The sequence below is a fragment of the Triplophysa rosa genome, linkage group LG19 (assembly GCF_024868665.1).
Source record: "Triplophysa rosa linkage group LG19, Trosa_1v2, whole genome shotgun sequence".
Classification (NCBI taxonomy): domain Eukaryota; kingdom Metazoa; phylum Chordata; class Actinopteri; order Cypriniformes; family Nemacheilidae; genus Triplophysa; species Triplophysa rosa.
In genome coordinates this window covers 5,491,312-5,518,536 of record NC_079908.1, presented here as the reverse complement: position 1 = coordinate 5,518,536, position 27,225 = coordinate 5,491,312, and the positions used below count along the sequence as shown (strand labels likewise).

Below are 27,225 nucleotides of genomic sequence, written 5' to 3'. Positions count from 1 at the left end.
ATAAATGGTTATGCTCTTTTTATTTCTACTGGAACCTTCACACGCTTCAGGATTTGTAGGATTTGTCCTTGATTTAATATTTGTTAGAATCTCTGAAAAACTACGTTTCCCATGAATCCGTGCAGGACGTCATGGCCGCGTCTGCGCATCCCTGGACGCACAATACGCGTCACCGTAGCAACGGGCCGATCGGATCCGCTGTTTTCCGCTCGGCTGTGTCGATCAGCGTTGGAGAGGCGGAAGGGGCTGGGGGATTCTGTTATTATCGGTGACAGATATCCGAGTCCACCTGTGTTTTCGTGCGGACCGGGCGACGCGACATTGAGGCGGAGAGGCCCTGCTAAAGCGCCAGGATGTTGAATATGTGGAAAGTCAGGGAGCTGGTGGATAAAGCGTGAGTATTATGCTTTGTAAAGAGCTCGCGCGTCGGTGCGGAGGCCCGTTAGTTATGTAGGTGCGGAGCCCGTGACGTCACACCCTCAGCTGATCGCGAGCGCCGCACGATTAGATTTAACACCACTACCGTAGCCTTTACGATAGCATTTTCATTTTTGCTTATTAAACAAATAAATAAACAATTTCCACACTGTCCCGGGTGGGTTTCTATTTGGGAGGTGTCTCAAAACCCATTTGAGCTGCCTAACGATACCTAGAGATCATTTTTGTGCATTGCAGGCGCGTGCAGCATTATTGGATATTATAGCCTTACCTTACTTACCCGCCAAAAGACTATGCGCGCATACAATGATCAGACACGCTGACTAGGTAAACAGTACACTAGGGTGTGTGAGAAGGCGTTTCGAAAACACTTTTGTCTGTTCTCAACTGTGGTGTCCCGCTAAAACATTGCACCAGCTACACACAAACCATGAGGCTCACTGCCAGTGTTTTCATATTGTGCAGAACAGTTAGTGTCCTGTTACTGTATTTGTGTGTGCGTGTATAATGTGGTAAGTGTTGTCAGTGAAATGTCGTTCAGTTACAACAGCTCGCAGGGCCCGTTATTGATGCTAGCTAATTAGCTTGTTAGCCTATCCCAAGTCACCATGCTAAAGTTGTACATCAGGAATTATTAACGGCATCACGTTACCGTGTTACTGTCACTACATGAACGCTCCGTGATATAAGAAAAAGACAACTGACTGTAAACCCTAATATTGCCTTATAAAAATACCACAGTATTATTTGTAGGCCTTGTTTTGACTCAAGTTATCTTCGCTTGATTGGTGGTCTTTTTACTCCATCCATCTTTCAGTCTAAAACATGCTTTAAAAACGCTATAAAATATGTCTAAACCACATCAATATCAATTTGATTTGAACTAAACCCAAATGAAGTTGTAAACAGTCTTCAGTAATATAATGCACACTAGATGGTCCTGCACAAACCCACAAAATAATTTAGAAGAATGTTGGTAACCAAACAACATTGCACCCCATTGACTTTCATGCTGTGTACAAAAAATATTGAGACATTCAAAATATATTATTTTGTGTTCCACAGAAGAAAAACTCATATCGTCACGTTGGAATATAAGGTTTTAAGGTTCTATCTGTATTCTGAACAGTTTTGAGATGACAAGCTTCAAAGTTTTTTGCATTGCATTTGATTATGTAGATAAAACCTTTTTGTTTTCTAGAAGTCCCAGAAAAAACATCACAAATCGTAAATAAGTTGTCAATAACAATGCGTGTATCGCTTAATAGAAGAACCTTTTAATTCCAAGGTGACGATATACAGGTTTTGACAACATATTTATTTTTGGATAAACTATCCCTTTGTTGGTCTGCTTATCTATAGCTAAATTGCTATTTGACTGATGTTAACATTACTTTTTTATTGTGTTTGTGGAGGTTTTGGCTAAAACGGACTTTATCTAAATTTCTGCTGTGACATTCTCACGACTCATTGTTCACGAATTCTCACGAATGCAGTGTGTAAAGTGTAAAGGTTGTATTAAAGTGTAAAGGCCACCAGTGAACATTTTAACTTGCCTGTCACTTATTGTTTTTTTTACCCCCTTTTGTTAGTTTGTCCCATTCAGTGACACATGTGTGTGTGATTTGCTTCTTCCCTTCATCAATGCTGGCATCATATTTGAGAAGCGTTGATTTAAGTCAAGTAGCTTGTTGCAAATGAGATGTTTAATGCAATTAAATACACAGTGAAAATCCAATTCAAAATCCAATTCACTCAAACATTTTAAAGCATACAAAAATGTGGTTGTTTACTGACAGGTTGTTGTGTATACATTTTCCAGTGATACAGAAATGATCCGAGCCCTCCTGCGCAATTGGCCATTCCACATGTTAATAGTTAAAGTTAATTGTGCTTAGGGTGACATTTCCGTACAATTTTATGTGATATCACCATTAAATATCAAATTCTAAAACAACGGCGAATGTTGTACTAACGCAGGCTGCGTTTGCCTAGGGTACTTTATTTCACCAAGGGAGGAAAATGTTTTCTTTCTTCCATGGTATAAATTAGGCTTCAGAGTCTCTGCTCCTCTGCCTGCCTGTTGCACAAAACAAGCCCTGAAGTCGAGTTACTGTAATGGATGCCACAACTGAAGGCTTGAAAGCATGCATGAATTCAGCTGAAAGGATAGGTGGATATTGATATAGTTGCCCTTTTCATTGGCATTCAGTGTCTTATGTTGCGTTTGCCGTCTTAGTAGTTTCCTACAGTGAGCAGTGGCATCCATGGTAATAAATAAAAGAAGAATCTCAAATTCATTATACTTAGCTTGGCGCAGGTTGTGAGATTGTTTTTTCTGCAGTTGCATATTGATTGTTTTGAATTCAGGTAGAATTGCGTAAAGTAAATGTGCTTTTAGTAGAGCTGCATTTCAGTAAGCGAAAATGTTAGGGTTCTCTTAGACCAGGAGTCACCAACTAGCGGACTCCGGTCCGAATGCGGACCGTGAGATGCGTCCGTCCGGACCTCAAAGCCTTTTGACGTAATAAATAAATGAACGCCTAACATTATTTTTTAATGCAATCAAATTTATACCAGGCACATCAAGGTCCGCTCAGTAGCAGTTTGGGTCCTAAGGCGCCACGGACAGTTAACATATGCGCACTGTTGCTACGTTCAGACGTAGTGAAGAGGAAAGAGAGCCGAGAGTCGAGACAGACTCGCTGCAGAGCGCGCAGACAGATGTAACTGTCAGTGACTGAAAAACAATGTCCTTTTCAAAAGTTAGAAAAGTTGACGCTGAAAACCATGTTTTCCGAGATGAATGGGTCGAGAGATTTGCATTTATATTGTTCCTGCATCGACATGCACAAGACCGGTTTGTCTCATTTGCTCGGAGTCTGTTGCGGTTGGCAAAAGTGGACACCTTAAACGGCATTATGAAACTAGACATAGACACTATGAAGAAACTTACCCGCAGCAGTCCGAGGTAAGGACACGGAAATATATTATCTCAAAGCCCAGTAGTAGCGATCTACACGGGTCCTTCCTCCCTCACTTACCGCCCAACAACGAGCATATGAATGTTCACTAAGAATACAGTGGATCTTCGGAAAACATAACAAGCCCTTTACTGATGGGAAAATAGTAAAAGAGTGCATGGAGGCTGCGTGTGAAACACTTGTAGAAGGAAAAAAAACATGAACTAAACGAAAATATTAAACAAACCCCCCTTTCAGCTAGGGCTGTATATTGGCAAGTGCCTCCCGATACGATACATATCACAATAGATGGGTGACGATACAATATATTGCTATGTATTTCGATACGATACACATTTACGATATATTGCAATACTTTAAATATCAAATGTAAAAAGTAGAGCTATAAATACAACATGCTGTGCATCACCGGGGGTTTTCTGTAAGGATAAGTGTAAAAACATCCCTTACCTCTGCAGAGTGGCCATGATGTGCAATGCATGGACCTTTAGATCAGAGGTTTGGGTTCTCAAACTGTGGATTGCGCCCCTCAAGTGTGTAGCACAGGGGAATAAGGTGGCTCACGCAAGTCACTTGGCTGTTTTGGTGCATTACAGTTAAAACAATGAACATGGGCAGTATAAAACCTCTTTTTAATCCGTGCTGTAAATGCGCTGGTGTCACATCCGTGAAAGCACAATAAATGTCATTGTTACTTTTCGTAATAAACTTTTTGTCTAATGCACTGCAGTAGCCAAGTGACTTGTGTCATGACTTGCGAAGCTTACAAACAGCATTATTTTATATAACTCATTACTCCATGACTTATTTTGAAAACCATAGCACACCCACACATCAGCTCTGAGAGCTCCAAGCGTTCTTATATTTTTCGCCATGCTCGCTTCCACTTACTTTTGGCCATATGTATATATGACATGATTTTAAAAAAATAGTAGAAGTATCACAATCGATACACTATCGAGATAAAAAATATTGCGATAGTTACATGTATCGATATTTTTGCACAGCCCTACTTTCAGCTGCAACAGCCACAAGAAGAGCTGAAATGTTATTAGAGGATGTTCAGTCACAACTTGATGCTTCTATTTGTTAATCTCAGTTCAGCAGAAAACAACACTTTAGTTTTCTTTTAAAGTTGTTAATGTTGAAATAAATGTATATTCAGTGCAGGTTTAGAGATTAGGGCATTTTGCACATTTTCCTTCATTATATTGTTGTCAGACATTGTAATGCCATCGTATAGATATGAAAAGACATGTTTATTTCTTTGGTCTGCCAAAAACCATCAATTCATGTTTTTTGGTATTTAATTATCTGGACCTCGGCTGGTAAGGAGGGTTCGTTTACTGGACCTAAAGCGATTTTAGTTGAAGACTCCTGTCTTAGACCGTCTTAGCTTGTCAACTGAGCTATGTCAATTGTCTATGTGAATGCACCAGATGGACGAAAGTAGTTAGTAGAATTGTTACCAGAATAATTTCACATAGTAAATATAATTCTATCATCTCCTAGAGCAGGGGTGGGCAATTAATTTTCCTAAGGGGCCACATGAGAAACTGGCATGGTTGTAGAGGGCCGGACCAGTACACTTAACTCAGTTCTGCCCATTACACATTATATCTTAATAAAAAACTGTACGGTCATACTGTCACGTCACATGCATGGATGTAAGTTTCACATGTACACTTAGAAATACTGTAGATGAGCCTCCAGCTTGAGGTTTTTAGTTCACCCAAAAATGAAAATTCTCTAATTATTTACTCACCCTCAAGTTACTTAAAATTGTGTAATTTCGTTGTTTTGTGAAACACAGGAACCAAACAGTTCTGGGGCACTATTGACTTGCACAGTAGGATAAACTACTATGGTAGTCAATGCTGCCTCATAACTGTTTAGTTTCCCACATTCTACTAATATCTTTTGTGTTCAACAGAGCAAAGAATTTTATACAGTTTTACAGCAACTTGAGTGTAAGTAAATTATGACAGAATTTTATTTTTGGGTGAACTATCCCGGCAGTCATTTTTTCATGGCGACACGTCATGCTTGTCACGTGACACACCACAACATCAGCTCTGTACAGTATAGTTCTCCGCCTCAGACGTCATGCCCACGGACAGTTGGCTAAAAGTCTGATGCTTAAGGCACACTTTTCTGGAAACACTTCAGCACAAAGTCATCATCTGATTGGTTGAATTTCACAGGATTTCCGGGAGACGTGCTTGTCGCGTTCCTTAACGGTCCGCCTGGAACCTGTCGTGTTTACAACGGTTGCTATAAGAATTCATCACAATCGACTAAACGCTTAATTCTTAAAAGTATGCGAGGTTTACGACATAAATGTATAAACATTTTTTGATACTTTTGACACGTTCGTACACTGGTATGTTACTGTTGGGACTTTTCCACGCCTCTAAACATGACACGGCACAAAACGAAATGTGATTGGTTGCTTTACCTGTCAGTAATATGGCCTCTTGGGCGGGCCTTGGCCAAAGAAAGCGGCGAAAGCTCCCAGATGCAAGAGTACAGTATGAGTGATGTATTGCTTATTCTTTTTTATTCAAAATATTCACTTATAAACTGTATGAGATATATAAATGTATTTGGTCATCTAAACACTTTTTATAATGATATCTGATAACGCGATGGGCGATTACAATGCAGTAGTGTTGTCAAAAATATCGATATTTCGATACGTATCGATACTGAAAAATCTGAAACGGTTTCAATACGCATGTCACACGTATCGATACCAGTTGCGCGTTCCCGCTCAATCTTTTTTCTGACAGTGAGTTGACACACACTGCACGTGAACGCTGTGTCAACAGAGCCCCGCATCCTCTCAGAGACTTGACTCGTTTGAGGCAGTTAAAAAGTGTTAATGTTAGAAAAGATGGCCAGTGCAGAGTCTCAGTAACACATCTGGCGCTTGGTGAACGCTCGTTTACGTTTCCCATGTTTACCATCTCGCTCTATGTATGTGCGCTGATCAATAATTTCATCCACTCGTTTTATTCGCCCTGGTTATATGTTGTTTATATTTTAACAGAGTCTCCGCAACAGTTCTCATGTTTATTGCACGCGTTTCTGTCTTTATGTGCGCTCATCAATGATTTCTTCGTTCGCTCTGGTTAAGTTGATGTTTGAAATGATGCTGGTGTGGGTAAAGTCTCCGCAACAGTTCTCGCGTGTGATACACGTTTGCACTTCCGTGTTTACCATAGCGCTCTATGTTTGTGCGCTGTTCAATGATTTCATCCACTCGTCTCATTCGCTCCGGTTAAACGTTGTTAATGTTAGAAAGATGGCCAGTGCGGAGTCTCTGCAACACTTCTTGCGTTTAAAGTTTGCGTTTCTGTCTATATGTGCGCTGATCAATGATTAAATGTGAATAAAAGCCAAATAAAACAATTGTAATCATATAAATGTAGGCTATTAACTAACATTAACGAACAAAGAATGAGCAATACATTTGTTCAAAAAAATTTTTTAATCTCTTTTAAATGTTAGTTAAAAAATACAACTACTTATGTAAGCTCTGGTCCATTAATACTGACAAATACAACTTTGATTTTAAATAATAAATGTATTAGTAAAATGAACATTAGATTAACAATTAATAAATAATTTAAAAATATACCTCATTGTCTAATCTTGTTCAATTTAACTTAAAATAAAATGTAAAAAATTTAGGGCCTTATTGTTATGGAAGTTTTTTCCCCGTGGTATCGAAAATGGTATTGAATATCGATTTTTTTTAGGTATTGTATCGAAGTTAGAAATTCCAGTATCGTGACAACACTACAATGCAGTGGTCGAGCCTGTACATCTACACTTCCTTTATTGCTTACAGTTTGTAATGTCTTCAGGTTATTTTATTTTTTTAGAAGTTAAAATTGTGTTAAAATTAAAAGAATCCCTCTATGATTTATGGACTACAACATCGTGTTGAAAGTGTCAGATTATGTTGCCGTAGATATAGGTTTATATGTAGTTGGCAAAATGCAGTCAGGAGGAACTTTCTTTATATGGTGGCATCAAGATTCCAACCACTTTACTTTACAGATAGAAATAATAAATGAGGTTTTAATCCACCCCAGACTAAATCCAAGTGTTTTTTTAGCAAAAACAAAAAACGTTGAGGCTTAAAAATGCTGTGTGTAATTTTTTTGGAGGATGTATTGACAGAACTGCAATATAATATACATAACTATGTGTTCAGAGGTACATAATGAAGTGTTATGTTTTTAATCATTTCTATATCTACATACACCGCGGGTCCCCTTATGTGGAATTCACCATGGTGTTTCTACAGTAGCCCTAAATGGACAAACTGTTTTACAGAGTGCGTTTTGTAAATACGTTATCTCCCTCGGCAAAGAAGCGAAAACATGATGACATCTTAGTTCTGTGTAAGCTAGCATAGTGCTTCGGAAGGGAGGGGCAGCGGTGGAGTGAGCCATTGGTTGCAATTTGCAGCCTCACCACAAAATTTTCTAAATTTCATACACTGGACCTTTACATTGAAAGAAGGATCCCAATATATCGATATACATGATCAGTATCAGTACAGCCTAACCCTTGAGTGTGGTTTCTTGGAGTATAGTGGTCCTGCGAACTTGATGGCCAGTTGAACAGATCCACCAATTCTTACTTACTTGTACACACCAATACTTAGTGTAAAGTCAACATCAGTCGATCTATCTATCAGTTGCTTCCTTTTGTAACACTTTGCTCTAGTGAGTGACAGTTTGAGATCTCCCGGAGACCTCAAAAATCTCCAGCCTCACTAGGGCTGAATTTCCAGTACCTCTTTTATATACATTTGTTTGTTGTTTTCAAGAAGGACCCAGTGGTAGCCCCAACTCCGAATCACCCATCTCCATAATTCCCTTCTCCTGGGATTTTATTCCTTAGCAAACTTTCCCTTGTCCAGGTATTGTGCCTTTCATCTGTTTGCTGGTGCTTACGTTCCCTCTCCATCATACTTATTATAAACCACCACCATTCTTATCCTCATCTCCATCGCAAAGCTTCATCCAGACCTTTGCTTCCCTCTGAAGCTCTAGGTAGTCTTTTTAGTCTGAGGTGGCGGAGCAGAGAAGCTGAAACCACTCGGAGAGCTTTCATGTTAGGCGTCTTGAGTTTGCTGCATGCTTGTTTTGCAGGCCATAGCTCCACACTGAATGTGTAAGTACGCCCATCCATTGCCAATGAAAAACAGCTAAGAAAAAGAAGTGGAGAGTAAATCTCGGCAGGCCCATAGAACAAAGAGACTGCGGATGCAAAAGATGGCAAGACGCCCCTACGCCTGTCTGTGCCCCCTTCTCTTTGTGTGGAAGAAAGCTTGCCTCTTCTCCTTTTGTCTTTCCTGCATATTGAATATTCCAGTGGAATATGCGTGGCGCGGTACACAGTGCTGTACGTGCGTGTGGAATGTATTTATGTCGGTGTGGCTGCTCACAGACCACTTGCTCGCATAAACCGACATCATTAATTATTCAGTTGTCTGAGATTTTCCTTGTAATCTTGGGCCAACTTTGCAGCGCAGTTTCGTATGTGTTCTAGAAATGCATCGATTGTCGCTAATATTGTTGTAAACTCTGTTGTCTTTGAAATCTACAGTCAATAACAGTGACTTTTTGGATCTTACCCAACAGGTCTGTTCATGACCAGGCTAGTAAACGAGGTGTATATTTGGCGGGAGTTTTTAAATATATATATTTTATGACTAAAGTTAACTAACTAACTAACATTGTAACTTTGTAATGTAGATAGAATTTGTTAACAGTTTTTTATGTTCGATTTTATTACTTGGTGCACTCATTAAAAACCAGTGTAGAGTGATTTGCAACTGATGTACACCCCACATAGGTGTGGGCGATATAACCACAATCTTCTATCACGATAGAAGCAATTTTATATCTCGATAAGGATATACTGTATATCACAATATACCAATTTGTATATGAAAACGCATAAATAAAAATAAACATACTGTTTAGTCTGAGTTAATATGTTTTAATGTTCTTACTTTACTTGCTTGAGTTACTAACATAAAGTTTTGCAGCACTCATAGAAAGTTGAAAAAAGAGCTATGTGAACAAAATTGTATGTCACATGTAGTTTTAAAACGTCCAGCAACAGCAGTGACGTAAATGAAAGTAATTGACATGATTTCACCTGCAGCTGATTGGACAGATGTGACCCAAATGTCACATCTATCCAATCACCGGCTTATTTTTTGTTATATTTCTTATGGGCCATTGAGTTTGGAATTTCTTGCAAATCAGAGGCCCCTAAACAGGTGGGTCCCCTAAGCTGCAGCCTAGGCAAGCCTGTGCATTAATCCGCGCCTGCTTTTAGTCTAACCATACACTCTTTTCTCATCCTCTCGACTATTAATGAACAACTTATTTCACAACATTTTCTGTAATAATAGGTCATTTGATTTAAACGTGACCTATTGGCAAGCTTTTTGTTTACTTTATATGGTACTTACACATGGTTAGTCTACGTGATTTAATAATGTCTGAGGTAATACACCAAAATCTGACAACAGATCATTTCCAGATACACCGATTTCTTCCAGTTCAACACACAGACACATTTACTGTAATGAAGCTGTTATAAATTTGTCAGTGTGGCTTTTTATAGAAGAGTGCTAGTTAGGCAATTTAACATCCTTCCTTGCCAGCTGCCACACAATTAGATCCATCTTTCAGTCATCTACACCATATGTGCAGCATTGGCCTCTGTCTGACTTGCCTGAATTACATCAGGAATTTTGAGGTCTTACTTTGGAAAGTGTTTACACATTGAATTTGCTCTGCCATTAACTCGAGCTGATCTTTCGAATAGAGCAAAAACCCGATAGTTGCACAGCTGAGCTGGATTGGATTGTTTTCCTAGTCCTGTTGACATGGCTAAGCCAGTTTGTGCTGAAGTCACTGATTTGGCTCAGACGTCCTCTCTTCAAGTGATTGTGAATCAGCTGCGCTGTCTTCCCAGACCACCTGCTTTCACGATCCAGCGGGGTGCATGTCGCCCACCTGCCAGCATTTCTGTTTTTACCACATTTCACCCAACAGACTGCCAGTAATAACTTACAGAAATTCAGAAATTCAATGTATCTCTTTCCCTTTTTGAGATTGAAACGGAGAGAAGGAAGCCTCTTTGTCACTTTATTAATGATTGAGAAGAAGCCGTTGCAGCTGTTATTTCTGTCACGACAACTCTCGGAGGGTTTAGCATGGTAGTGTTCATGACATATACATGTATTTGGTCACACATGTACAGTATATAGATCTGCTGCGCTGCTGCTGCTGCGGCGGCGGAGCAAGTACAGAGACTTGCCACTGCCAATACATCCACAACATGCTGCTGTGAGCATGTAAGGCTGCTGCTGCACATATAACATATATAAATAATAACCCCCCGTATAGCAGGATCACCTTGTAGCAGATCTATACAGGTGGAGCTGGGGAAGGAGGATGGTTTCTGAAGCGCACTGCACTGCTAGGACAATCAATCGCTAGCCAAGTTTTAAACGTTGATCAGCAAGCTCATTGGCTGCTGATACAGAAAGAACCAATCAACTGTGCCGTGGTAAAAGTTATTATGCCAGATTGGGTTAGACTATAGGACTGCGCCATCTAGAGTTTCATGCCAGAACTCTCTGTCATTTATAGCATCACCTATGCTGTTAAGGTTTCTTTAATGAGACAGTTCTCCCAAAAATAAAAATTGTCATCATTTACTCACCCTCGAGTTGTTTTAAATTGTATAAATGTCTTTGTTCTGATATTTGGAAGAATGATTGTAACCAGACAGTTCTTGGCCACCATTGACTATCATAGTAAAAATAATTACAATGGAAGTCAAAGGTGCCCAGAACTGTTTGCTTTCCTACAGTCTTCAAAATATCTTCTTTTGTGTTCAACGGAACAAAGCAATTTTCCTACTATGGTAGTGAATAGTGGCCAAGAACTGTTTGGTTACAAGCATTCTTCCAAATATCTTAATTTACGCATATTTGAAACAACTCAAGAGTCAGTAAATGATGACAGAATTTTTGGTTGAACTGTCCCTTTATATGGGAGGCAAATCCTGCCAAATTTAAATAAATAAATTAAACGATGAAAATGAAAATGAAAACCAGATTAGCAATTTCATTACACACAACTGCGTGCACAATATGTGCCAAAATGAAAAATAAAATGAAATTATTTTCATTTTTACACTGACAATGCGTTGTCCCTGTCAAATTGAAAAAGAAAATACAATTGGTGATTTGACATTTCATTTTCACTAAAATCTCGAGGCAAGACTGCCAATTTGAAAATGAAAAGGCAAATGTGAAAAATAAATTGTAAAAACATTTTTTACAAAGGTTTTATTAATGTTCACGCAATAATACTGACACAATTCAAATTAAAATGTAAACTTTGATTTTCATTTTATTTTCTCTTCTCTTTTATTTCGTTTTCATTTTCTTTTTCTTGTTCACAGTCATGCAAATTACATGTTAATTAGTGGGTGTGGACGAGCGTCTGCATTACTGGGAACGCCCACAAAAACCGTCATATCCGTTTATTCGAACGAACGTGTGTAGACCTTGTCAGGCGCTTGGCCTTAGTGCTTTGTAATGATGACGATGACTGTGCCTGGTGCAATACCGAAAATTGTTGTGTGGTGTTCTGCATCTCTGATAAGTTAACAGACGAACAAACTAAAGCATTGGAGAGCCCGTATCTCTAGCGTGCCCTGAAACATGCCGGAGCGCGATTGTCCCCACTCCGCCGCTGACCTGCTCTTACACTGTACATTACCATCCGCACCCGAGCACGCTATCATCATTACACTGTGACTGCTTTTAAGAAAACATAACCAAAGCGATCTTTCTCAGCACAATAGAATCCATCGTAATGTTCGGTTTGAGGTTGATAAGATGTGTTTAACCTCACGCGCTGTGCGCAGACCAATTCGCTTATGGTATCACAAGAGCGGCTCATATGTGTTTAAATCAGCCCCGCGTACTTCATTCATTATGATTATGAGCCAATCGTTATACGAAGTGCTGCACTATGTTATGAATGCATGTTTTAAATGATGCGCCTGTTTAAATTCCTTGAAGTTCAGCTGTCATGGCAAAAAACATCTAATACGCACAGCACTATTAATTGATTCGAATGGTTTTTTTTGTCCCACGGCGCGGTGACACAGGCCTGCACTTATAAGTGTTGTAGGTATTAGATGTTTTTTGGTATGACAGCTGAACTTCAAGGAATTTAAACAGGCGCATCATTTAAAACATGCATTCATAACATAGTGCAGCACTTCGTATAACGATTGGCTCATAATCATAATGAATGAAGTACGCGGGGCTGATTTAAACACATATGAGCCGCTCTTGTGATACCATACGCGAATTGGTCTGCGCACAGCGCGTGTGAGGTTAAACACATCTTATCAACCTCAAACCGAACATTACGATGGATTCTATTGTGCTGAGAAAGATCGCTTTGTTGATGTTTTCTTAAAAGCAGTCACAGTGTAATGATGATAGCGTGCTCGGGTGCGGATGGTAATGTACAGTGTAAGAGCAGGTCAGCGGCGGAGTGGGGACAATCGCGCTCCGTCATGTTTCAGGGCACGCTAGAGATACGGGCTCTCCAATGCTTTAGTTTGTTCGTCTGTTAACTTATCAGAGATGCAGAACACCACACAACAATTTTCGGTATTGCACCAGGCACAGTCATCGTCATCATTACAAAGCGCCAAGGCCAAGCGCCTGACAAGGTCTACACACGTTCGTTCGAATAAACGGATATGACGGTTTTTGTGGGCGTTCCCAGTAATGCAGACGCTCGTCCACACCCACTAATTAACATGTAATTTGCATGACTGTGAACAAGAAAAAGAAAATGAAAACGAAAATGAAATAAAAGACAGAGAAAATAAAATAAAATAAAATGAAAATCAAAGTTTACATTTTAATTTGAATTGTGTCAGTATTATTGCGTGAACATTAATAAAACCTTTGTAAAAAATGTTTTTACAATTTATTTTTCACATTTGCCTTTTCATTTTCATATTGGCAGTCTTGCCTTGAGATTTTAGTGAAAATGAAATGTCAAATCACCAATTGCATTTTCTTTTTCAATTTGACAGGGACAACGCATTGTCAGTGTAAAAATGAAAATGAAAATAAAATAATTTCATTTTATTTTATTTTGGCACATATTGTGCACGCATTTGTGTATAATGAAATTGCTAATCTGGTTTTCATTTTCATCGTTTAATTTATTTATTTAAATTTGGCAGGATTTGCCTCCCATACCTTTAAGTCTGCTCTTCAAACTGTTTTTCAAGCCTCTGTCAGTTCTCAGAAGTGATTTGACATTAACAGGGTTGTTAAAATCAGTTAAACAATAAGCAGTATTTGTCAAACTGTTTTCTTCTGCGGTCAGTCAGTTGTCATTTGGGGTCATAGCCCCACGATTCTTTTTAGTCAACTGACCAGAAAAGATATTCAGTTTCTCACTTTTTCCCCATTTGACTAAGACTGAATAAATAGTTCTGCAATCCTAAATAAAGGCACATTATGTCATTGTCGCATCCTCCTACACTTCCTCACATCTTAGGTTTTGAGGAAAGCATGATGGGAATTACATGAAAGGTTAATGATGCATCCTTCTATGCTTTGAAAGTCGACATGAAGTACATTTGGGAAATGTCCTGTGGTGCAATGTCTTCTAAAACTTTCAAACTACAGGCTGTTTTGATATATTTTTTAAATATTTAAATAATTAAAAAAAAAAACCCGGCAAAAATAGATTAAATGGTAAAAAAAGATATACTTAAAATAAACTGCAACTTAAGACTGGTGTTGTTTGACATTTCAAACTGTTTTCCAAATATGAAATCTTATACAGAAGATTAGTGCTAAACAGAACCGTCATCGCCACTTTCTCACACAGGGCTACATCTGAACAGATTTAAACCTCGGCAGTCCATTCACCCCAATCCGTCCAAAAAACTTGACAGACCAAAAGTAACTGGCTTAAGAGTCTAGTTGTTTTTCAGCACAGCCACGCTCAATAAATATAATGATTTGTTGAATGCTTTGCCTGTGGTGATTTTGTGGTCATTACTGTTGTTTATTCCTGTTTTTTGTTCAGCACCAACGTTGTAATGAACTACTCAGAAATAGAGTCCAAGGTTCGAGAAGCCACCAACGATGACCCATGGGGCCCGTCAGGTCAGCTGATGGGTGAGATTGCCAAGTAAGTACTTATTCTCAGCTGTTCTTCAATGATTTTACCAGCATTGCATCAGGCCTAAAATTTGAGACCTTCCTCTGACAGCTTTGCATTTCCTTTCTAGAAAAAAGTACCATAGGATACACTTTATTAAAATCTGTTTCATTGCCATCTCTGATCATCCTGCAGGACAGGTTGAGACGGTTTATCGCATTAAAGTGATAAGCAGCATAGCAACTTGACTTTTCCCTTCATTCATGCCACAGATCCACATTCATGTATGAGCAGTTTCCTGAGGTGATGAACATGCTCTGGACCAGAATGCTCAAAGATAACAAGAAGAACTGGAGAAGAGTTTACAAGGTACAGTTTACTGCTCATCTAACATCACCTTCAACTTTATTCGTGGTTGGTTTTTCCATATCCATTTCATTTCAAATTACACATCATAGCTGTCCTTCTAAACCTCAGATGTCCAAATTTGGATATGGAAAAACACTGTACTTTTAAAATGATTAAATACTGTGTTGTCAAAGTTGACAAGCACATTTTATACTTTTTATTGGTTATATACAGTGTTTGCAAAACCCAGTGACAAACATAAAGGGTGACTGATAATAAGGATTTATGGCAAAAATAAAAATCACCAAATATGGAGATATGAGGTTTCGGAAGGACAGCAGTGATATGCCGATACAAATATCTATTGAACTGGTATATGCTGATATATACAGTTTAATTCATGCAGGAAAACGAGATGTCTTTTTAATATGTTAATAAAACAAATAGCCTGATAATTGTATATTTTTAATAAAATGTATTCTGTTTAAATTTGAAATTTAGATGTATTCTTCACAATTCTCCCTTCTATATGTCTAGACTTTATTACTATTAGCGTACCTCATCAGAAACGGGTCGGAGCGGGTGGTCACCAGTGCCAGAGAACATATCTATGACCTGCGCTCTTTGGAAAATTATAATTTTGTAGGTAAGTTTAAATAGAGGGTATTAACATCTTTAAAAAAAAGACATACTGGATTACTGGATTGCTAATTAATTTGTAAAAGGTTGTTAAGTCTTGTTGTTCAATCGGTGTGTAAATGGACGAATATGAGCAAAATGATTTTAATACTGTGACAGTGGGTGGGAGTTTTCACTTGTATTTGTTGTAACACTGTCATTTAAGCTGTAATTAAAAGGCAAATGTGTGCATATGGTTCTAAGCTGTTACAAATGTGCAGTTTTTATAATGAGAGAAATATTTGACATCTTGCTGCAGATTCAGAAAGCAAATCTGTAAGCATCTGTATGTGATCTGTTGTAGCCTGCGGTGCTAGCCAGATGGCATTTCAGTGTTTCATATCGAGTAGAATCAGAAACATGTAATGATTTTCAGACATTCTTGACATATTGCTCATACTTTTCAAGAGACTCAGCATTTCAAATTCATACTGTGTCTTGCCCAGACAGTGTTTTCGTTTCTGTGTTGCATTAAATCCCAGTTAATTTAGAAATTGGGAATGAAGAAAAGGGTTTTGATGTTTTCAGAATTATAATAAAGGGTAAAAGTTGTATAAGATGTAAATATTTGACCTGACTTTTTCCCTTTTTTGGTAGATGAAAATGGAAAGGACCAGGGCATCAATGTACGGCAGAAGGTCAAAGAAATGGTAGAGTTTGTCCAGGATGATGACCGGTTACGTGAGGAGAGGAAAAAAGCCAAGAAGAACAAGGACAAATACATCGGAGTGTCTTCAGATAGCATGGGCGGCTTCAAACAAAGTAACTGTAAGTGATAACTTTAGTTCAGACGTGAGCCTATGATAGGATTATAATTGCATAATGATGAAATCTGCATTATGCATAGCCAGAGAGTGTTTGCGTTGTCATATATGGTCGATATGCAATTTAATGTCAGCTAAAGAGAAGTACACAAAATGCTGAAATTATTAATTTATTATACGCATTATTCACCTAAATTAACATTTTGGAATTGAGACAACAAGAGGTAGCATTTTGGTTCATCAGCCAAACAGGCATATTTTTTATAGTTATTTTTGTATTTCTGTAATTGTGGTGACTGGTCCACTCGGTTAGTTGGTTTTCTGCTGTAACCAAATCACACACAAAATTCCCTTTAGTGTCAGGTCAGCTTTCGGGGTGTTTTTCATCTGTAGAAACTGTAATTTAAACCAGAAACTGAGATACTTTGTTTCACTAGATGTCCCACAGGGATTTGTCTTAGACCCTCTGAAGATGTTTCACAGTGTTCAGCGATCCAACAAATTCGAAATGGATTCCCGTCTTCCCACAACTGATCTTTTGATTAGAGCTGTTTTGATTTCAGGGCCATCACTTTTTCAACTTTGCTCGCTGCATCATTGGGTGATGCTTATAATCACTTTCATGCAGAAATAATCAGATCTCTGCTGTTTGTAATGCAACATGTTGTCTCTCAGATCTGTCTAATCAAGAGAAGATGCCATGTCCCTTGTCATGTCATTAGTGCTCAACTTGTGTTGAGAAGTCAAGAGATTGCTCTTGGTTTCTGCTTTGATTTAAGTCACCTTTGATTTGGTGCTCTGATTTGTCACTTTATTAGATGAACTACAGTTTTGAATTGCCAATTAACGCTGCCATGCCAACAGTGGATTTTAGTTGCAAAATATGTCAGAGGGGGCGGAGATCTCTTTTATTTAGTTGAGTTTTTTGTCAGGTATGTTTTCCATATTTTTGGAAGTTTACCAACATATGATCACACCTCATTAATAATGTATCAAACCTTATCAAGTCCAGTGCAAGTGTTTTAGATAACCTGCCTATTACACCCTAACCACCTGCAATATATTGTAACCTTCTCACTGGTATAGCGCCTTGACATAAAAGTTGTCAATATATTTACTGAAATAAGGTATTGCTATTCTCGTCATAGTAGAAACTTTTTATGCAGACAAGGCAAATTCTCGAGTGAGCTTTATATTCATAAGTCAGCACTGTTTGCCTGCTCGTAGAAAAATCCCTTTTGCGAATCAGGTGCCTGATCACTTATGTTAATCATCAGGTGCTGATTCATTTTGCGAATCAGGTGCTGAAATCATTCAGACAGTACATACTAACATTTGATGCTACTGGTGGGGTTATTCATGGTCAATTTTCACCCTTTTATGTTTAATCTGCACAATAAATGAAGTGACTGATTTAAACTCACATACGCTTTTTCAGCTGGAGAGAAGTTTGACTCTGAATCCAAGAACAAATGGGACGAGGAATGGGACAAGAACAAAAGCAGCTTCCCCTTTAGTGAAAAGCTCGGCGAGATAAGCGACAAAATTGGCAACACCATTGATGACACCATCAACAAATTCCGTAAAAAGGAGAGGGACGACTCGCCAGACAGAGTCAGGTAAATTCATGTCCTTTCTGATATTTTCTGAGTATCTCAGTCCATAGAATTAAGCTTCATATAAATAATAAATTCAAATAACGGCTCATATTTTTTAGCACATTGATATTGTATCTTTATGTAAATCTATCTATCTCTGTTTGTTTGTTTGTTTATTTACTTAAATTTATTAAATGCATGGGTGTTTTTTTGTGCTACAGCTAATGTGTTCGTTTTATCTTACTGTGTTGCTTCATCCTGTAGTGACAATGAAGAAGACAAAGTTTCACGGAACGGTCGACCTGCAAAGTCAGAATTCAAAGATGATGAGGAGACGGCAACAACAAAGAGCGTCCAGATAACACAGACCACAGATACCAGCACCTCCAGCACCACACGCAAACGCGGCGGAGTCCCGTCCAAAACCGTCGACCTGGGTGCTGCTGCTCACTACACTGGTGACAAAAGCAGCCCGGATCATGACATCACAAAGGTACAATACAACTCCTTTGGAGAACCAGAAGTCACTTTTTTTAATTCGAGCAACTTGCTGGTAGGAGATGCTGTTAAACAGACAAGACACCTGTGCTGATTCTTGAGGTATATTACAGTAATGAGTAACCAGTTATGTAAATTTTGTTCAATTCATGAAACTCGTTTTTTGCTGTTAGACGCGCCTCATTTGAATTGTTTTCAGTTGGCATGGGAATGTTTTGCACGCTGCGTATGTGCACCAGGTGCCTCGTGTTTTTGGCGGAGCGCTCTGAGTGCCGGAGGTTGAAAAAAATAAAGTCTGAGCAGAAAAGTGGTTGACGCCTTTTTTCCCACTGTCCAATCGAATAAAAGGAGAGGCGGGCTTTCCGTTGTGATGATGGAACTTTACAGTTGAAATGACCGGAGACTGCAATGCAATGATTAAGGAGAAACTTGTGCTGACGCAGGTTAACCGAGCAAGGTCAGAGCAAGCACCTTTTGCTTGTACCTGTTTTAGTTTCTGCTAATATGACAGTTAACAGCAACTAGAGTGCTCGTGCTATAATCCTTGACTGACTGGGCAGCTGATTCGGTTGTTGCATAGCAACGTTAAAAAATACGCAGAGTGCTGCTCTTTTCAAAAAGTCAACAAAAAGTGCAATGTGCTGCGTTTTCAAACAGAAAAGCTCGTTCTGTGTGATCACCTGCTTAGGCCCGATTCACATTTCGCATCTTTTCCACGCACATTATTTTCCTTATTTTAAATGTAGGCGCGCGCAAGTAGGGGGCGACTCGGTCGCACATTTTTCTAGGCGCGTCGACACCGCATCGAGATGGAAATAGTTCAACTTTTCATAGTGCGGCGTGCGCACCGCGGCGGGTCATTTGGAGAGAAAGCAGCGCGTCTCATGTTTTCTGCGCGGTTTTAGACGCGAAAGTGAATCGGGCCTTAGGCTGTCATGTGATTTATAGGTTCTGCCTTACAGTTAAAGAGACCGTTGCACTTTAAAAAAAAATGTATTTAAACTTTAGTGATTAAATAATAATAATAATAATAATTACACCTTAAAAAACGTAAACGTCCCATCTGGGTTTGATTTATATTTACATTATCCAACAAAAAGAGAGGGACAGAAAAGAACAGGTAGACAGAATTAAGTTAATGTCATCTGTCGCTGTCGAGCTGAAACCTCATATCTCCATTTTCATGATTTACATTTTTTTAATAAATCATTTCTTTTGATCACCCTTCATGTTTGTCTGTGGGTTTTGCACGTTTTTACACAAATGGCAGTTTAAGTACGTACATCCAAATGATCTTAGCCAGGTGCAGGGTCAAAACATTGAAATATAATATAATACAGAGAAAATAGCCACACTGTTCTTTTCCATTCATCCATAAACGATAAACGGGCCATGTTTCAATCGGTAAAGATCGTCATGCAAATATTTAAACAATAAAAAACTTTGAAAAAACTTTGTTTAATTATAGAAAAATGCAGTGTTTTTTCATTTCTTGTAAAGTGGCAGTTTTGGAAATAAAAGCTTTCCGTCTGACTGATCTCTTCTGATCTATCTGATCTTATTTGCAACAATGACTGAATGCTCCAATTTACTGAAAACTAATCCTTGTATCTCAAATACATCAAGAGACTACATTTTTTTATTATCATCCAGCCATGATATGCTTTTCGGAAACGCGTCTTAGTTGATTTGCCTTATGTCTCTTAGATATGTCATATGCAGAGAAAATCTATTTATTTATTATCCATCTACACTTTTTTTTTCCGTACTCATTGCTCAAGGTGATGTGTTGGCATTGGCAGTTTGTAAACCCAAAAGTTCATTTTCAAGTCTTCTCAACTGATTATGATTTGCTGCCTCCATGTGGTAGAAATTAATTCGAACATTATTATTGTCTGTTTTCAGGCGTCGGACAACCAGTCATCCAGCATGGGACTTGCTGATCTGTTGATGGTGGATTCTGCCTCAGGTCAGCCAGCGTTCAAAGGTAAATACTCTCAGCTACTTTCTCCACATTTACAGTAACTACTATTTTGATTTTAATAACTTTGATTCTCATTTTCTGTTTTTTTTTAAGTGCATCTAAATGGGTTACATGTGTCTCCATGCATTCTTATTGAATAGACCTAACGAGAAATATAAATCAGAAAGTTTATGTAACTTGTGATGTTGTGATGACAGAGATCATGAACTCATTGTGGAGGATGCTTGAGAGGTGTAGTCAGAGCAGTCTAAGTGCCCCAGATGGGTATGGATTTGAGTGTTTGTGGAAGAGAGAGAGGGATGCACAGATGTTACTGTCCATCCGTATCTTGTCACCGGCCTAACAGCTGTGCTGTGTCCATGAGAATCAGTCAGGAAGTCATGAGCTGTCGCATCCTTATCGTGTGTGTTTATACGCAGGGTCAGAAATAAACTTTTTGCCAAACCTGGTCATAAACTGTATTTTGCATTATATTACAGACGTACATTTTCATCTATACGGGGTTCTTTTTCTTTGCGTACTGTGTCACTGAATATACATGAAAAGAGTCGGTTTCTGTTTCTCTGTAAAACTTTACCCGCCACAAACATGTAGCACCCCATCTTGATATTGTTCCTCAATTTTGTGGTTTAACGCAACAAATATTTCACATATGTTTCCCCCCAGTGAAGTTCTGGAGATGTTATACTGTGTTCACACGTGTAAGTCATCATGGATGTATTTGTTAGTAGACTTATGGCTTTCATTACTCTGGTTAAAGTATCGTTCTTACAATTTGACATAAAAGGCTTCATTTTGTAGTTTCTAAGACAGCTACTGGCCAACTCAATCTGCCAAAGTTGTGGCACTCAGCAAATGTTATTTTTTAAACCTGTGTGTAAAGAATGCATATGGCAAGGTGCATCGGAGTATTATGTCAGCATCAGGTGTTATTAATGTTTGCACCAACTAATATACACTATTGTGAATAATGATTTTAAGATCTCTAACTCAAAGGGACAGTTCATCCAAAATGAAAATTCTGTCATCATTTACTCACCCTCAGGTTGTTTCAAACCTATATACATTTCTTTGTTCCAATAAACACAGAGAAAGATATTTGGAAGAATGTTAGCAATTTTCAGTTCTGGGGCATCAGCCACTACCATAGTAGGAAACTTTTTTTTTGTTCTGTTGAACACAAAATAATATATTTGAAGAATTTAGGAAAACAAATAGTTCTCGGGCACCTTTGACTACCATTTAATTCTTCCTACTATAGTAGTCAATGATGTCCCAGAACTGTAAATTACTGACATTCTTCCAAATATCTTTCTTTGTGTTCATCGGAACAAAGTAATTTATACAAGTATGAAATTACATCAGCGTGAGTAAATTTTTGGATGAACCATCTCTTTAATGTAGTATTCATTCGTTTTTGGAAAGCTATAATGGCAATTGATTTTATGACTCTGTCCAAGTACTTTTTACAAAGTAAAAAGTTATATATTTTCCTTAAAACTTAAGAACTTTTAAGAAAATATGTATACAATCAATGTGCATGAAACAGCCACAAAACAAATTAAGAGACCTTTCCAGGTTTTCATGTATTCAGCATTTCTAGATGTATTGTGGCCAATCCAGTCCAGTGTCTGTTGGATTTCAAACCTCAGGAGTGACAAACTCATCCAACAGCAATGTGAAAGACTGACAGCATGACAAGACATAACAAAACTATCATAAAAATCAAGGTCATCACATAGTTTTCCTAAATACATGTAATATTGTATTGCTTAAAAGTGAATATGAACGTGTTTTCACAGAATGAAACAAAAAAGATCATTTTACCTATACACATACCTATAATTAGTAAATTTAGAAAAACTGAAAGTAATTTTACCTTGTTGGTATAAATTGCATTTTTATGGTCATTTTTAATATATTAACGTGTCCCGACATCATGTCATAGAGCCATATGTAATCTGATGTACTGTGGATTTCTCAATATCCTGGTTATTATTATCACATTTGGATAATTGCTTTCATAGGAGTGCAAATATGTCATCTAACCTTCTTGACGGTTTGCAGGTGGAAGCTCAGACCTCATCGGTGACTTTGCAGATTTTTCATCACCTGCCGCCTCTGCTATTCTCCCTTCAGCTGCTGGTACGTGTGAAACACCGCACGTCACACTTCATGCACAATTCCAATGTGCCAAAGGAGCCAAATTGAACCTTGTGCCTTGCCAGTTGGGGGGAATTGAGAGAATTTACTGCACGTAAATATAAAACGCTTGTGTATTTCTCATGCAAAATTTATAGTTCATTTAATGCTCGAAGAATGATCTAATACTGGCCAGTCTCTGTGGAGTTACAATAATAGGTAAAATGTAAATGATTAATTATTAGTAATATTTATTTATTTGGATTCATATTGAAATATTATGTCAAACTTCTTATGCCAACATTTCTTTTTTCACAATTTCCAACAACTTGTACTACCTTGATGTTTTCAACTTTTGCCCCCACAAAAAAATCTTTCAGAGATAGAAAACATGTTCATTATAGCAAAGATGTATTCTAGTAATGTTTTATGTAAATCACATTTTATTGTTATTTCAAACCAGTCGCTTGGTTGTTGGATCTGCACTTTTCTGTTTTGGATTTCCAGAATACTAGTGCAGACTTTCCACAGAGAAATGGGTAGGCTAAGGTAAACCCTATCGCGTTCTTCAGCGGTCTTGTGTCCTCGTGTTCTCGCTCTACGTCATCAATAACCATCAAAGTCCGGTTCCAATACTCAAGAACACAAGAACAGAGAACGCATGAAAGTACCCGGATGTGTTCTCAAAATCAAGAAGGCATCGAATGCAGCCTTGCGCGCATACGGTACCTGCTTGAAGTCCCAGAAGTCACTGTGGCGTGTCCATCCACGTTCGTTCTTCCGAGGCTGCCTCGCAAGACCGGTCTCCACGAGAACACGCAAAGTCCGTTCTTTGCGTTCTTGGAATTGAAAAACGGCCATGGTCTTCTCTTTGTGGGCGGACAGTTGGACAACAGTTCTGTTGGCTTGTCTGACGTACGATTGGAGTAGCAGCGTACACACGAAACGGTGAAATATTGATGAGCGACTGAGGCGTCCAGATGGAGCGGCTACCTGCTGAGTGTTATGAGCACAGACACACATCAGCTCCCATCATACATGCCCCATCTGCCCTGACAGAGACACACTCTTTAAAAGAGCTGTGTGTGTGTGTGGATCCAGTAATAAGTGCTCATGAACAGTCGTGAAGAAACGGGCCAGTAACCTTGTCTGTAGGAATTGACACAAGTCAATAACAAATGTATATTTGTGCTAATGTAATGTCCAGTGTCACGAAAAAGATTGTGCACTCTACGATGGCTAAAGATTAACAGAACGAAATTTTCTGGAGAAATTTTAAACTTTATATAATTCATTTGATGTTCGGGCATATGCGTGTGTTCATCGGCTACTACACAACAGCTTCTTGTCCAATTAGGTTTTAGATCCAGAACTGTTGTATGTAACACATATCCAATGTACTGTATTGTTTTGTTGACGGCTGTCTGTATTTTGCAGGTTCGCTGTCTACTGGCAACGGTGAGTTTGGTGACTGGAACGCCTTCTCCTCCACCAGTCCCCCTGCCTCCAATGCCCAACCTGCCGTCCCAGACCTGTTCATTGACGTCAACATCCCGCCCGCCCCAACATCCCAACCGCCTTCTGCTGACCTCTTTGACCTCATGGCCCCCAACAACAGCAATCTCAATGCATCCCAAAGCATGACCTTCAACATGTGCTCGCAGACTGCAGCCATGTCCAGATCGCAGGTAAACTGCCCCGTCCTACAATTATTAATGTAATTAAGTTTCAATTATATTCAGAATTGTTATCTTTTTGTAATTTTAGATTAATAATGATGTTGTTTTCATTTGTGTAACTGATGTGTTCTTTATATTTACTAACCATGTTCAGAATCATGTCGCAGTACAGTGAAGGAACTCAATGTAACAAAAAACTGGATATTACAGCAATTTATTGATTTCTCTTTTATTTGCAGACAATAGGTGGTCCATTATTGCACCAGCAGATGGGGCTACAGAAATCAGGAGGAAGGGTGTCAATGCCCGCAACCTGGTCAGACCCGAGCGTGAACATTAGCCTGGATTTCCTTTCTGCAGGCTTGAACCCTCCAAAGCCCACACAGCCCACACTCAATACCATGATGCAGCAAGGTAAAAAAAAACATTTTAATGGAACAGTTCACGAAAAATGAAAATTCTATGTTCATTTACTCACCTTCAAGTTCTTCCAAATCAAACAGTTCTTGCCCACCATTGACTACCATAGTATAATGTACCATAGTATAACACTATAACATGATGTTAACAGCAATAATCTCATGTAATCTAAAGAATTTCTTCGTTTCTTATGTAGGTGTTCAACCGCCCTTAAACATGGTAACCCAGAATTTTTCCGGAATGACACTTAATACCCAGCCATCGGCAGCTACTGCCAGAGCAGGAATGAACCCCATGATGCCCGGAGGAGGAGCGATAGGCATAGGAATGCCCCCCACCATGGCAACAGGCACTATGGGAATGGGCTCTGTGGCCATCGGAGGCATGCCTGCCAATCAAGGACTAATAGGCATAAATATGAACATGGCACCCACTGGAATCGGCCTACAAGGAGCCATTGGCGTGCCCAGCATGGGTATTGGCCAAGGTATGAATCCCGCCATAGTGCAACCTAAACAAGATGCCTTCGCACATTTCGGCAACTTCGAAAAATGAAGGATGATCCAATCCAAGGGGGTTACCGGTCCAAATACACCTTCACAAAAGAAGGAGCTGCATCCAGTAAAATGGACAAAACTAGCCAGTGACACAACACTTCAATCATTTGTCTTTATACATTAACAGATAACCAGAAAAAAAACAAGAATCAACTTTTCATTCCTGTTGGGTTGGTAATCGAAGGGCGGATTTATTTTGTAAATGGAGAAAGCATATAATATACTTTAAAATACGGCTGTATGCAGTTTGGTACATTTTCCTACTGTCTGTTTCATAACAGAAACTTCATCTTTGGTCACGGCCCCCTTTCACCATTTCAAATACGATTGCGTTCAGAAATTACCTCATAATTTGCATTATTCATGCTGTGATTTTAAGACTTCTAGTGGTTGACGTTGTAAATATCTTGGTGTGCAGAAAATAAATTATTTTACTCGGTTCTCAGATGGTATGAAATGGGACAGATTACCACAGGTCCTTAATATTAATATGTTTTTATTGTTTGGTTGAGTTGTTACCGTTTGTCTGAGTTACTCCTTAAAATCCGTTACCACTCCAACTTCTCTTGTCACTGAAATGAGCATTCCTCTGGCATTTATGGGCTATATCTCATTCTGTAGATATAGTTTCAGATCTTTTGTGTAGCAAGTCCGAAAATGAAAGTGTGTCTGAAAGTGCAACGGCTGCCTTTTAATAAAAATGACGAATGTGAAGGTTTTAAACGTTCTTGTAAACAGAAGTGTCACTCTGAAACTCATTTGGAATCTCAGAGGATGTTTTTTGGATGAAAAGCGCACGATGAATGATAGGGCAGAAGATACAAAGGTGCGCTTAATGCTAAGATCCCTCAAATTGCACAACTGCGTGCATTGGCAGTAGCAGGAGTGATGTCACACATTTCCAGTAACTACTTGAATTGGTGTTTATGATGCCTCATAATAATTGTCATATCTGTTATTGTTTTCTTGCATGAATGAAGTGTCTCACATTTATGATGAAGCAAATTTTGCGAATCAGTGTTACGTTCAGTCACAGGATTGTATGATGCTCAATGAAGACATTGTGAACCCCAAATGAAGTTTAATGTCACTTTTCTTATGTTTGTTGTTTTAGTTTTGTCTATTTTCCCATATGCTGCTTCAAACGAACACTAACAGGGGGCCCTCCATCAGGCACCGGGGCATTACGTTCAAAACGACCAAATCTTTATTTTAATACTGTTTAGATTTGTTCCATAGGGGTTTAGTTTCCTATTTTAATACGTAACATTATACAGAGAGATCCTGTGCATATATACTGTGTTTTAGGCATGGGTGAATGATTGAGGAAACTTACTAGTTTATGCAAATGTAAAGAGAATCATAGGATCAAGCGCCTCTTTCATTATAGGTTCTTCTCAGATTTCATTGTGTTGATTTTATTGTACTCGAAAACTTTGTTTACCATTAAACAATTTCATCAAAAACTGAATGGAGACTTTTATCTGATGGTGTTTTAGGTTTGATGAGCAGAAATTCACTCTGTCTACTGTCTTGTCTATAATTCAAGGCTGGGAAATGAATTTCCTGTCTTCATATCCTTAAGCCTGTCATTTTTTTCAAGAACTGTACTGGGTTTACCAGTTCGACGCTTTGATGTGTTGTCTTGTGTCTCCCTCTTGTGGATATTTGGCTGGACCTCATTTAAAAATGTTGTTTTTTTATTTGGTTTTATTTAATCCAAAACGACCCTAATGACGGCCGAATAAACTACAATGTGAATTCAAACGTTTTAAAAATATTAGACGATCTTTTACCAATTCACGATTTCGCACCCAGTTCTAGGTTAATTGTGTCTCGTGCTCTTGTTTGTTTTTGTTTTCTCTGAGAGCTCG

At 38.6% G+C, this 27,225-nt stretch overlaps 1 protein-coding gene across 1 annotated transcript; it reads left to right on the top strand.

Moving 5' to 3' along the window:
• Window positions 1-187: 187 nt before the first annotated feature.
• Window positions 188-26,822, top strand: clint1b (clathrin interactor 1b). The gene is made up of 12 exons (XM_057360749.1): window positions 188-394; window positions 14,609-14,713; window positions 14,956-15,052; window positions 15,569-15,677; window positions 16,307-16,477; window positions 17,912-18,092; window positions 18,336-18,564; window positions 20,475-20,556; window positions 22,621-22,698; window positions 24,133-24,383; window positions 24,614-24,788; window positions 24,991-26,822. Exons 1-12 carry the CDS (start codon window positions 354-356, stop codon window positions 25,347-25,349), a joined length of 1,878 nt encoding a protein of 625 aa, XP_057216732.1. The 5' UTR covers window positions 188-353; the 3' UTR covers window positions 25,350-26,822.
• The last annotated feature ends 403 nt before the right edge of the window (window positions 26,823-27,225 follow it).

Bases quoted from the DNA above. Each gene is read 5' to 3' on its own strand.
- clint1b (XM_057360749.1), top strand. From the start codon at position 354: ATGTTGAATATGTGGAAAGTCAGGGAGCTGGTGGATAAAGC. The intron at 18,093-18,335 runs GTAAATTCATGT...TTCATCCTGTAG, and splicing joins GACTCGCCAGACAGAGTCAG to TGACAATGAAGAAGACAAAG. The intron at 24,789-24,990 runs GTAAAAAAAAAC...TTTCTTATGTAG, and splicing joins CAATACCATGATGCAGCAAG to GTGTTCAACCGCCCTTAAAC.